The sequence below is a fragment of the Rhineura floridana genome, chromosome 2 (genome assembly GCF_030035675.1).
Source record: "Rhineura floridana isolate rRhiFlo1 chromosome 2, rRhiFlo1.hap2, whole genome shotgun sequence".
In the NCBI taxonomy this organism is placed as follows: domain Eukaryota; kingdom Metazoa; phylum Chordata; class Lepidosauria; order Squamata; family Rhineuridae; genus Rhineura; species Rhineura floridana.
In genome coordinates, this window is record NC_084481.1 from 86,913,170 (window position 1) to 86,926,213 (window position 13,044).

Sequence of the window (13,044 nt, forward strand, 5' to 3'; positions counted from 1 at the left end):
CCTTCTTTAGAAACAGACATGTTTTGAACATCTTGCTTCACATTAAAATACCAAATTGCAAATGAGGGAAGTTCTCATAAAGACATATCTATAGAGTGACTTTGGAGTTGACCTGCAACTTGCCTCTATAGCTTTGCCTAAATTCTGTTCCTGTCCCACGGTAGTGTACATGTTAGCAAAAAAATGTACAGTCCACACACACACAGGGTAAATTGAGGCAGACCTTTACATCCTGAAAGTTAAAGGCTCTGCATTGCCAATGACAGCCAATCTTGTGTTCTGACTCTGTTCTGGTCCTTCCATTTTAAATGTTTCTTGCTTTTTCTTTCTGTCTTTAGAGGTCTCTGCACTTTTTGAAGCTGGCACTTCCATTACCTACATTTTCCAGGAGCCTTATCCTGTGACCAAAAATGCAAGTACTACATCCTCAGCCATTTATGCAGACACCTCAACATCCAAGGAGAATATTGCCTTTACCTTCCTGACAGCACATGCTCCAAGCCTCCTGTTCTACATCAACGCTTCCTCTCATGATTATTTGGCTGTTATTCTCTCCAAGAATGGTAAGTGTGGGTGCCAAGCTAAAGGTCCTTTGACAGTTCAGCTGTATAAGAAGGCCCCTAAGACTGCAGTACTGAAATCAAGGAGGAAATGGCACTCAGTTCATATGGGTTCTGCCATCAGCTGCCAAAAAATGTTCATTCTTTGACTGATCAATTTTACTTTTCATCTCTTCAACACCATACTTACATGACATCTCTGAATAATTGTAGTGCTGAAGCTGAGCTATGTTGCAATTTTCATTTAACTAAGATGCATGGCATCATTTGAAAGTTTCAGTTTCTTTCCAGCTAAAATCCATTTTCTTCATAGGAATAGCAGTTTTGTGAGCACCCAAACATGCCCATCCTATGAAATTATGCTCTAATCCAGTTTGGTGAGGTCTCCAGATGTCTGTCTGAGTGCACAAGAAAGCTCACAAAAAATTATTCATTTATGTTTCATTATTTTGATGGGGCATCATTTCCCTATCTAGCTATCTTTCAGAGTTCTTTTGAATTAATTTTGCCTCACTTTCTTAATTCATGTGGACCTTGTCTCTTTATTTCTATGGAGTTTTCCACTGGTTCGCTCCATGGTGTTAGATATCCATGGGCATTCCATGAAGTCCATTGAATATCTACAGAATTTCTGAACAGCTTCAGAATATCTGTATGTGTCACCCCACAATCACCCCAAAAACTATTTTCTCCTCCCCAGTTGCACAGTGGATTACATATCCAGGTGCTGATCCTTGAAAAGTCAGTGTAGGTTGCATCCTAGCTTTAAAAAGCAGTGCTGAAACTGACAAGCTTTCTCTTCACCTTAACAGGGAGTCAGCCCCTTCATTTCAAATATGAGATAGAGTTTCAATCCCCTAGTCAAATTTCCTTTCTGGGGACCTACTGTAGAGCAAGCATGTCAGTTTCATCACTTTATAGCTTTTGTACAAAATACACAAACTAATTTGAAGTTGGACTGGTTTGTTTGAACAGAAGACAGTACACAAGCTGCCTTTTGGGTTCTTTTTGGTAATTTTGTCATATAAATGTTCATGAGAATTTTGTTTGAAGCTTGCAAAAAGTCAGGCAAGGCTTTTTATCAGTAATTGGGTTATCTGAATGTATTCAGCCTATGCTGCAAATATTCAGTTCAGCTTGTCTTTTTTAAAAAAAACTATTTCAAAGTCACTTTTAGTGGAAGTATCATAGTGTAAGTTGCATTGTCAACATTTCTTCCCCAAAATGTCTGTCATTTCCTCATGGCTTTATCTGTTCCATCTTTACACCATTTCCCCCCTTAGTCTCATTGAAACTGAGGTTATTTAAAGACAGCCTTCTGATGTGCTGCTTTCTCTTATGCTGCCAGTTTATGCTTTCTGTTTAGACCCAAAGTGGGCTATGCAGAATAGTTATACACACACACACACACACACACACACACACAGAGAGAGAGAGAGAGAGAGAGAGAGAGAGAGAGAGAGAGAGAGAGAGAGAGAGTGAGTAGTGGTAAAGGTGATAATGCAAGGTATTACTAGTTCCTCTGGGATATTTGCAGAAGATTGCAATGTGCCATGGAAACTACATGTTTTGTCTTCGTTGACTTGTTTTTTTGCTGGAGTGGGAAAGCAGAAGTACAATAAAAAGTATGGGAGCTTTTGTTTGTTGTCAGTTCAAGGCATTTCTGAGCTTTATAAGGGCCTTTTCCCATGAACCCTATCTGTTAGGGCTTTACTGTGTCATCTATATCCATTCAGCAGTAGCCCATCTTCACAGTACAAAATTGTTGGAGGGATAATAAGGAATAGCCTTGGTGTAGATGTGGTAGTTTTGTTTTAAGTGATGTGGAGTGTGTGAATAAGCAGTGGAGAGAATGATCAAACAAGGTCCAGAGAAAAGAAATAAATGGGAGAAAGTGGCTGAGGTTGGCCTGTTTTTGTAAAAGAGATAACCCAACAGAGTCCTGCAAATTACAGCCCCTCTGTCAGACTAAATTTCATGCATTATCTCCTACAGCTGTCATCTGGAGAGCCCCAATGTTTCCAATCCAAACTTGAACCTCCAACTTTGATGTGTAGTCCAGGCAAACTCAACCAAAATGTGAATTCCTGCTCCTTGCCACTCCCACCCCCAGCATTGAACTTAAACTTAAGCAAGCATTAGAGACATTTAAATATTCTAAAACTAAAAGTAGTTAAACTGCCTAAGAGGAAGATCAATTTTATTTATTTGAAAGGTGTGTGTGTGTTAAAATAAAACATTGGCCAGAAGACACATAAGTGTCTATATGTATACTCCATGGACACATTGGAGATGTTTATGTAAAAAGGTGTGCACTGCATAACCTTCAAGCTTGTCATGCTAATTAGATCTGCAATCATTTATTTATTTGTTCAAATGTGTTTCACCTCTTTCTGGAAGCTCCGGGTGCATAGCTACCTATTTTTTAAAACAATTAAAATATAGAAAATTTAAAGGTGCATTCCCACATTCCCATCCATCTTTGAATAGAAATGCATGCCCTTATTTGTTCTCCAAGGACACTGTAGAGTGCACGCACATGCACACACACACACACACACACACACTACTTACCAGCTACACCAATACACCTGATGGTATCCAAAACTAGAAGGTATACAGTGATCACGGTGAGTATTACTGAACATTAGCCATGACCCACTTCTAGTCATGTGATACTAGCTGTGCCATCCCCTTGCTGGATTGTCACCTTGTAGTGGTGAGTGGGTTTGCGTGTTCCAGTGAACCCTGTGAGCGATGCCGTTGGGAGTCATGTATTCCCAGCAGGGTCACCCATGGCGGTAAGGTCAAGGGAGAGGAACCAGACAAAGAACGATCTAAGAAAGTCCTCAACAGCAGAACAGGCGGAGGATAACAATGTGTACATTACAACGGCTGTGAAGGCGGATGAAGGCTGCAGCAGATAAAAGACTTCCAGTCATCATGGTATCCATGCCATTGGATCAAAGCCTTTTTCTGTCAAGATTGTGTGTTGATCATTGTGCACCGATCTCCCCACATAACACAAATTCATGTACATGCGTCTTCCAAGCAAACCAATAAACCAAAAGTCCCATGGTGATCGGTGAATGGCAACGGGGGCAGGATTGTGAAATCCGGAAGCCCCAAGTCACGGACTGGCGCATGGATGGTGGATACAGACTCAGCCATCCTGGCTCAAGGACTGAGGCAGTTGAGTAGTTCAGCAGCTATATGCACGACTGAGCAGTCCTATTCAGGATCCACTCTGTTCACCCAGTATGGGGAGGGGGCTAGAAAAGGTGCCCTAAACATAGTCTGCCTCATCTCTCTCCCTGACTGGATTACTGCATCCAGTGGGGTCAGCACTTAGCAGTCGCAAAAGGCAATTGAATTTTGGAACATGGAATATACGGACATTGCTGGACAATACAGATAATGAACATCCTGAACGCAGGACTGCCATCATCGCGATGGAGTTGAGACGTTTTAATATTGACATAGCAGCACTCCAAGAAACTTGAAGAGCAGGAGAGGGAAAGTTGAAGGAAGAAAAAGGAGGTTACACCTTCTGGAAAGGACTGCCTGAACAAGAACGAAGAATACATAGAGTAGGCTTTGCTATTAAAAATAATCTTTTGAAGCTCTTGTCAGAAGTTCCTATTGGCCTTAACGAACGGCTCTCAACTCTCCGGTTAAAACTTGCCAAAAACCAGCAGGCAACTATTGTAAGTGCTTATGCACCAACATTAGATGTTGATGAAGACATCAAGGAAAAAATTTATACCCAGCTGGACACCATCTTATCAGAGATACCTAAGGAGGATAAAATTATCCTCTTGGGTGATTTCAATGCAAGAGTTGGGCGTGATTTCGATTTATGGCCAGAAACCATTGGGAAAGAAGGAGTTAGCAATAGCAACCTGAATGGCATTCTACTTCTGACTAAATGTGTAGAGCATAATCTTGTTATTATGAACACACTCTTTCGTCAGAAAAATAAATTTAAAACATCATGGAAGCACCTTCGGTCAAAACACTGGCATCTCCTGGATTACGTAATTGTCCATGCCAGAGATCGTCATGATGTACTCCTCACTAGGGCCATGATGAGTGCTGACGACTGCTGGACAGATCACTGATTAATTCGATCCACTATGGCCATTAACATTGTTCCTCAAAGTAGGCTCCAAGGAAGAAAATCAAGGCGCAAAATGAACATCCATGCCCTTCAAGATCCTGTTAAGTGAGCCTGCTTTCAAACAACTCTCAAAAACATCTACCGATGGAACTCCCTGAAAATGTCGAGGAATACTGGATTAAACTGGTCATCCATTATTGCAGCATGTGAACAAACTATTGGATACCAAACTAAGAAACATCAGGATTGGTTTGATGAGAATGATAGAATGAACATATCATCAACAAGAAAAGGAAAGCCTTCCAGATATGACAGAAAGACATTAACTGTGCTGCTAAGAAAAAAATCTATGCCAGTGCAAAGGCTGAGGTCCAAAGAAGAACTATAGAACTTAAGAACGCCTGGGGGATAAAGAAAGCTCAAGAAATCCAGCACTTTGCATATGCCCATGATGCATGGGGCTTTTTTAATGCCATAAAGGCCATCTATGGACAAATCCCTTACGTTCAATGGATGGTAGCAAACTTCTTAAGGATAAAGAGTCTATTGCACTGCACTGGAAAAAGCATTACCATGACCTCCTTAATTGTAACTCTATCATGGCTGATGTGGTCTTCTCACAAATTCCACAACAACAAAGTAGAGACGAGCTTGCGTTATCCCCTAATTTGGATGAAGTCAGTAAAGCCATCAATCAAATGAACAAAGCTAGTGGACCTGATGGGATTCCTGCTGAAGTCTTTAAAGAAGGTAGGCCTGAACTTACACAACAACTTCATAAGCTCATCGAAAAAATCTGGATGAGGGAGGAGAACCCGGAAGATTTTAGGGATGCCATAATGATCACCCTTTTTAAGAAGGTTGATAGAACAGATTGAGGGAACTATCGAGGTATCTCTGTTCTTGCTACCGCAGGTAAAATCCTTGCAAAGATCCTTGCAAATCGCCTCCTGCCAATCTCAGAGGATATCCTCCCCGAATCTCAAAATGGTTTCTGCCCTTCCAGGGGGACAGTGGACATGATCTTCACTGCATGACAGCTTCAAGAAAAATGCTGGGAGCAGAATCAACCTTTATATATGGCGTTTATTCATCTGACTAAGGCCTTTGACACTGTGAATCCAATTGCCCTCTGGACCATCCTTCTGGAAACTGGATGCCCTGATAAATTTGTGAATATTTTGCAACTCCTTCATGACAACATGACTGCAACAATTTTGGACAATGGCTTTCAGAGTGATCCATTCAGAGTCAGATCAGGTGTAAAATAGGGATGCGTCATTGCTCCGTCCTTATTTGCTATTTTCATTGCTATGATTCTACACCTTATTGAGGGGAAACTTCCAACTGTGTGGAAATCATATATTGAACAGATGGAAAGCTTTTTAATCTCAGTAGGCTGAAAGCAAAAAGTAAGGTATTGTCAACCTCTGTCGTAGAACTTCAATATGCCGATGATAAAATAGTCTCTGCACATTCAGAGAAAGATCTTCAAACTATCCTAAATGTCTTTGCAGAAGCATATGAAAAGCTTGGGCTCTCAGTTAATATTAAAAAAACCAAAGTGCTTCATCAACAAGTGCGAACTAGTCCCTCTGTAGCACCATCAATCCAGCTTAATGGTGTGATGTTGGAGAATGTTGATCACTTCCCCTATCTTGGCAGCCATCTCTCTGTAAAAGCTGACATTGATGCTGATATTCAACATCGTCTGAGCTCTGCGAGTGCCGCATTCTCCCGAATGAAGCGTAGAGTGTTCAAGGATCGGGATATTCGCAGGGAGACCAAAATGCTTATTTACAAAGCCATTGTACTACTGACCTTACTGTATGCCTGTGAAACATGGACCATGTATAAACGCTGCTCCCAACTTCTTGAAAGATTCCACCAATGCTGCCTCCGGAAAATTCTGCAAATTATTTGGGAAGACAGACAGACTAATATTAGCGTTTTGGAAGAAGCAAAGACTACCAGTGTTGAAACAATGATCCTTCAACATCAACTTTGCTGGACCAGTCATGTTGTTTGAATGCCTAGTCACCGTCTTCCAAAGCAGCTACAGTACTCCCAACTTAAGGATGGAAAACAGAACATTGGTGGACAGCAAAAGAGGTTTAAAGATGTTCTTAAAGTGAATCTAAAAAAATGTAACATGAACATCGACAACTGGGAAGTCTTGGCCCATGAACATCCCAAATGGAGGTCGTCTATTATCAAAGGTGGTGTGGACTTTGAAGAAGCATGAGTACAGGGCGAACGGGACAAACGAGCTAAGCGGAAGGCACGTCTAACAAATCCTCATCGTGACCATCTTCCATCTGGAAACCTATGTCCTCACTGTGGGAGGCTGGAGAGCAGCATAGGGACATAAGCAGGTATCTTATTCCAGGGGTTCCCAAACCTTTCTTCTACATAGACCACTTGAAAATTGCTGAGGGTCTGAAAGTATCTGAAAATTTACTATGGGCATATGCAAGATAATTAACTCCCATTAGTAATAAGAGCAAGAATTTGAGCTGTGCGCATGATATTGTAATTTAAAGGTGTAATTTTAATTTTGCTAGTTGTTTATGTCACTACTATTGCTATTACATTCAGTGATATATGGGAATTACGATTTATGAGTAACATTAGTACAAAAAACATTACTAAGGATTCTGTATGGTCTGATACGGGAGGAGGTCCATGGGGGTGACACCATAAGTTACCGCACCAGGTGACACCAACCCTAGTGATGCCACTGGCTGTGTGGATCCAGAATTGGCCTCCACAGTCACTTACGGACTCACTGTTAAAGACTTTCTCTTGGAAGATAATCTTACTCGGCCACGAGTGATCGCCAATGAAATGACTAACTGTGCACAACAACTAGTGGTCTGAATGGATCCCTTTGAGCATTGCAGTGACTGGGGCATGAGAATGAGCTGCCTCACCCTCCTTAACAGTGATTAAAATTCATTTACATCTGCTGTTATGTTTATTTCTACTAACCCTAACCAGGTGAACCACTTAATCAGTGTTTGACATTAGCTTCAGCTTCTGATTTCAACTCTTGGTTAAGGATAACCCTTCATCACCATTATGCTGCTGTGGATATAATGAATGCAGTGCAATCCTACTCAGAATTGTCCCCACTGAGTTAATTATTACTAGGTAAGAGATTACAGAACTGTGGCCATAATCATTATTAGGGTGAACAAGGGGAAACTGTGCTCTAGAAGGGAAATGGTGGGAATAGACCGGCCAGATGAAAAAGAGCACAGGGCTCCCACACCTTTAATAGTTGCACAACAATCTACACTGGTTGAAATTCTATCTACTGCACACATCCATTAGAATGTGCAGGAGAACTGTGCCCTCTTTTGCACCTAGACACCTTGGGTGGGGAAAAGGAACTGTATGGGTCCTACAGAGTGCTCCTGATGGCATTATGCCTGCAGCAGCCCTTCGTGTGCAGGAAACTGGCAACAAATTAACTATGTTTATTTTCGTATTGTGAGTGGGAACATGGTATTTATTATAATGTTCAGCTGCTGCTGCTAATGTTAAAAACAGCTAAGAATTAAAGTGTGAATTTGTGAAAAATATGTAAAATCCAGAGCTAAGAGTAATGTGCCTCAAACCTTTCAGAGGATCTCTAATTTTAGTAGCTAGCAGTCTGAATATGCAAGTTGGATGCGAAGCAAGCCAACCCTTAGTCAAGGATGCTGCTTGGCAGATATTTCTATTGGCTGCTGTACAGGTGATATGGATGGAGCTGAAATGTGCCTTCTTCATTATCTGAATTCCTGGAGACTTTTTTCTCATTTAGGGTAGGTTGATGAAGGGCCAACAGATGCTCAAGAGAACCAAGCTCAGCAGCTGAGGCTCTGGTTGGATTAGAGGAAGAGTAAGGAAAAAGGCAATTCTAGTGGTTTGTCACTAATCTGTGCACTAAATCCTGGCAGCCCAGCACTATCCACATTATGCCATCTGTTAAGCGTGAGCTCCAGCAAAGAGGCCTCTCTACAGGCAGCAGAGGACAGGCCGAACAGGGCTTCCTCCCTGCCCCCTTCTCCCTATGCATTCCAAACGGTAGATCAGATACGGCAGGTCATTTGTTACCAGTTTTTCCGAAGGTCTGCTTTTGGCCAGTGCTGCAAAGAGATCTGTTGAAAGGAGGAATGAAAAGATTTGTCAGTTTTGGTTCTCTCCGTTTCTCATTTTTCCAGTCTTAAATTCAATTCTGTACATTTCTGCAGCAATTTGTGGGATTTTTTTAAAACAAGAATCCTCATGAAAATTCTGTAGCATTTTAGTGCTAATTTTTCATAATAAACACATTTTTGTAGGCAGTTTTGACTAAGGTAAACATTTTTGCAAGCTATTTCTCATCATATATTATTTTCACTCATATATTCATTTTTATGCACATTTCCCCTAATATATGCATTTTTGTAACCATTGCTTCACTGGCAAACTGCATCACAAAATTCAAATAAGTGAATTTTGAACGATGGCTGTGTTTCGGTTCTCATAGTTTCGGAAAGTGCGAATCTGATAGATTTCAGCTTGAAATGCAAACTGAATTGAAATTCTTGCCCATCCCTAGTTGAAAGCACAATATATCTGGGGGTACACTGGTGTTTGTGAGGCACAAAGTATGTATTACATTTAAAGTGTGAGTGAAGGAGGAGAGCCCACATTGATAGTTTTGTAGTGATCCTGAGTGTGTGCTTAATGCAGGTAATTAAGGCATATTAGGGTAACTAATCCATGTTAATTGATCCTGGTTATGTATCTTCAGAGGCTATTAAAACTTTAACGTTTCTGCAGCATGTTTGGGGCCAGATTTGTCATGCAAATCCAATATTACAAGGAAGCCTCCCACTAAAACTGAAGTTTTAATCAACGGGTTACTTCTATAGCACCATACACAACAAAAATCATATCCTTGTGCTCCAAATTATGCTAGGATAATAATCACTCTTCCTCTTCTTTCATATAGTCATACCTACTAAGCATGGGTTAGCATACATGCTTTCATTATTTCAAATGAGCTTTCCCTGAATACTTTTTGCAATTCTTTAAGCACTTTGGCTATGAATCTGAACTAAAGAAGTTATCCAGTCTACATCTTGAATGTGAGCCCTTAGAAAGCAAGAGAGAGAGAAAAGGGGAAGAACACAATTAGAGTATGGTAGAAGAAAGCCAAAGGGTTAAAATTCGAGCTAAGACATTTGGGGAGTGGTTTGTAAGTAAAGTCTGAGAACATTAGCTGACAGATAGTGACTTCTCTGAGGCCATCTTTTTAGGTGAACTTCTGTGTCTAAACCCATCGCAGCATTCAAGGCTGATTAGCATAATACAGTCCAGAGGGCATGACAAATTTGACCCCTGCCTGCTCAAAGCTCATTATGAATGTGGGTGAAATACATGTGCCCAAGTCAGTATTTGGAAGTACAGTTCTCCCATCCATATATTGTAATGTGATTTCTGACTCTGTTCCTGAATCTATCTTTAAAAAGACACCCAATACACACACAAAACTGCAAACTCTCACCCTAATTTGCTTTGAGTAGATTTTGTCTCCCATTTCACAAAAACAAAAAGCCCTAGAAGATTGGCCCCATTATTCCATAACAGTAGTCGCTACATTCTCTGCAGAGTAAATTTACAGGTCATGAGACTCCAGGGAATGGGTGGCTAATTAAGGAACAGGTTTTTCAGCCAGCTGTTTGTAGAGAAAGAGGCAAGTCTCTTTTAAATAGCCAAGCTATAAAGGAACTACACTACAGTACTAGGATTTGGTGGTCACCCAGGTACGTAATACATGCTGAACTGCACTGATTAGAATTGTACGTGTAAATCAGGACATGATCTCGAGTTAACATAGCAGTGTTTGTGCTCTTCAAACTCCTATCCATAATAAATCAATGCAAAAGACTTTCTGTGCAGATTTTTAATAGCACATATGGAGCATACAATGTTATTAATTACCTCATTAATGTTATCTTTCCTCCTTCGAGCAACACCTTCACTAATTATGTTTTAGTGGTCACTCACACATGTGTGATGATGTGATGAGAAAGTGTGGTCACTCTTTTATAATGCTACTGCAGTATCTGACTGTTTATTTTTATTTATTATTTAAGTTATATCCTGCCCTCCCTCCCAGTAGGAGCCCAGGGCAGCAAACAAAAGCACTAAAAACACGTTAACACATAATAGAAACAGACTTTATAATATATTAACATAAAACATTTAAAAACATTTTTTTGAAAGCTTTAAAAACATCTTTTTTAAAAAGAAAGAAAAGGTTTAAAAACATATTAAAAAACAATTCCAACACAGACGCAGACTGGGATAAGGTCTCAACTTAAAAGGCTTGTTGAAAGAGGAAGGTCTTCAGTAGGTGCTGAAAAGATAATAGAGATGGCACCTGTCTAATATTTAAGGGGAGGGAATTCCACAGGGTAGGTGCCACTACACTAAAGGTCTGTTTCCTTTGTTGTGAGGAACTGACCTCCTGATAAGATAGTATCTGCAGGACGCCCTCACCTGTAGAGCGCAGTGATCAACTGGGTATATAAGGGATAAGACGGTCTTTCAGGTGTCCTGGTCCTAAGCTTTATAGGGCTTTGTAAACTAAAACTAGAACCTTGAACTTGGCCCAGTAGCTAATGGGTAGCCAGTGCAATTTTTCCAGAGGTGACATATTGGTGATACCCTGCTCCAGTGAGCAGTCTCGCCACCGTATTTTACACTAGCTGCAGCTTCCAGACCAACCTCAAGGGTAGCTCCACATAGAGTGCATTACAGTAATCCAGCCTGGAAGTTACGAGTGCATGGACAACAGTGGTCAAGCTATCCCGGTCCAGAAACAGCCGCAGCTGTCTTACTAGCCAAAGCTGGTAAAAGGCACTCCTAGCCACTGAAGTCACCTGGGCCTCTAGCAACAAAGATGAATTGAGGAACACCCCGGACCTGCTCTTTCAGAGGGAGTACGACCCCATCCAAAGCAGGCAACTGACCAATTATCCAAACTCAGGTACCACCAACCCACAGCGTTTCCATCTTGCTAGAATTCAGAGTCAGTTTATTGGCCCTCATCCAGCCCACCACCGAATCTAGGCAGTGGTCCAGGGCTTGCATGGCCTCTCCTGATTCAGATATTACAGAGAATATTGCCAGCATACTGCTGGAATCTCATCCCAAATCTCCTGATGTCTGCTCCCAAGGGCTTCACATAGATGTTAAACAGCATGGGGGACAAGATGGTACCCTGTGGCACCCTGCAACACAATTGCCAGGGGGCAAAACAAAATCACCCAATGCTATTATCTGAAAATGACCCTGGAATTAGGATCAGAACCACTGTAAAACAGTGTCTCCAATACCCGTATTACCAAGTCAGCCCAGAAGGATACCATGGTCAATGGTATTAAAAGCGGCCTAGAGATCATATAAGAATAACAGGGTTGCACTTCCCCTGTCCGTCGCCTGATAAAGGTCATCCATCAGGGCAACCAAGGCCGATTCAGTCCCATAACCAGGCTTGAACCCAGATTGGATTGGGTCAAGATAACCTGTTTCATCAAAGAGTACTTGCAATTGCTGCACCACAACCATCTCAATCACCTTCCCTAAGAAGGGAGTATTTGCGAACAGTCAGTAGTTGTCACAAACCAATGGGTCCAGGGTGGGCTTTTTCAGAAGTGGTCAGATCACCGCCTCTTTCAGGGCAGCTGGACCCACTCCCTCCCACAATGAGGTGTTGACCACACCCTGGATTCACTTGGTCAAACCCCCTCGGCAAGCTTTAATAAGCCAAGAATGGCAAGGGTTGAGAGGGCACGTTGCTGGCTGTATCATCACAAGCACCTTGTCCACGTCATCATCAGGCCACAGTGACTATTGTGCACTGTAGTGCTGAGATGCTATATCAAGCATTGTTCCCCCACTTCACACCCCTGCTGCTAGCTATTTTGTCACTCTTAAAAATGAGGTATGTGCCACCTTTCAACATCCCGTGCTCTTCCAGTCCCAGTGCCCACATAACCAAAACAGAGAGACCAACAGATTTCCTGCACATGTTTTTCCGAGTCAGGGTAGAGACACACTCGCTGTTCTGCCATTTCCAGTGTGTCTCCATCTCTCTTTTCTGAAAACAGGAGCACACAACACTTGGCAAATCCTGCCCCTTTTTACTGTAAAACCTGGTGGGACCCATCTGAGTGCAGGTTTTTTTATTCACTTCAAAGCGATTTCGTAACTGAAGGCAGTTCCCCCTCCAGGTATGGCCAATGGAAATGCTTTGCTGTAGGTGACTAGTGTGCTCACAGCATTAGTTTGTTAGGGAGACCTGATCTATTGGTGTTTTCT

The 13,044-nt window shown here is 41.6% G+C and overlaps 1 protein-coding gene across 4 annotated transcripts in view; it reads left to right on the forward strand.

Moving 5' to 3' along the window:
• Positions 1-13,044, forward strand: part of LOC133376647 (contactin-associated protein-like 5) — a 107,959-nt gene that overhangs the window by 50,330 nt on the left and 44,585 nt on the right. For all 4 annotated transcript variants that reach the window (XM_061609193.1, XM_061609194.1, XM_061609192.1 and 1 more), the window contains exon 7: positions 339-563. In XM_061609193.1, coding sequence (XP_061465177.1) covers positions 339-563 — 225 coding nt within the window. The remainder of the gene's footprint in view (positions 1-338; positions 564-13,044) is intronic.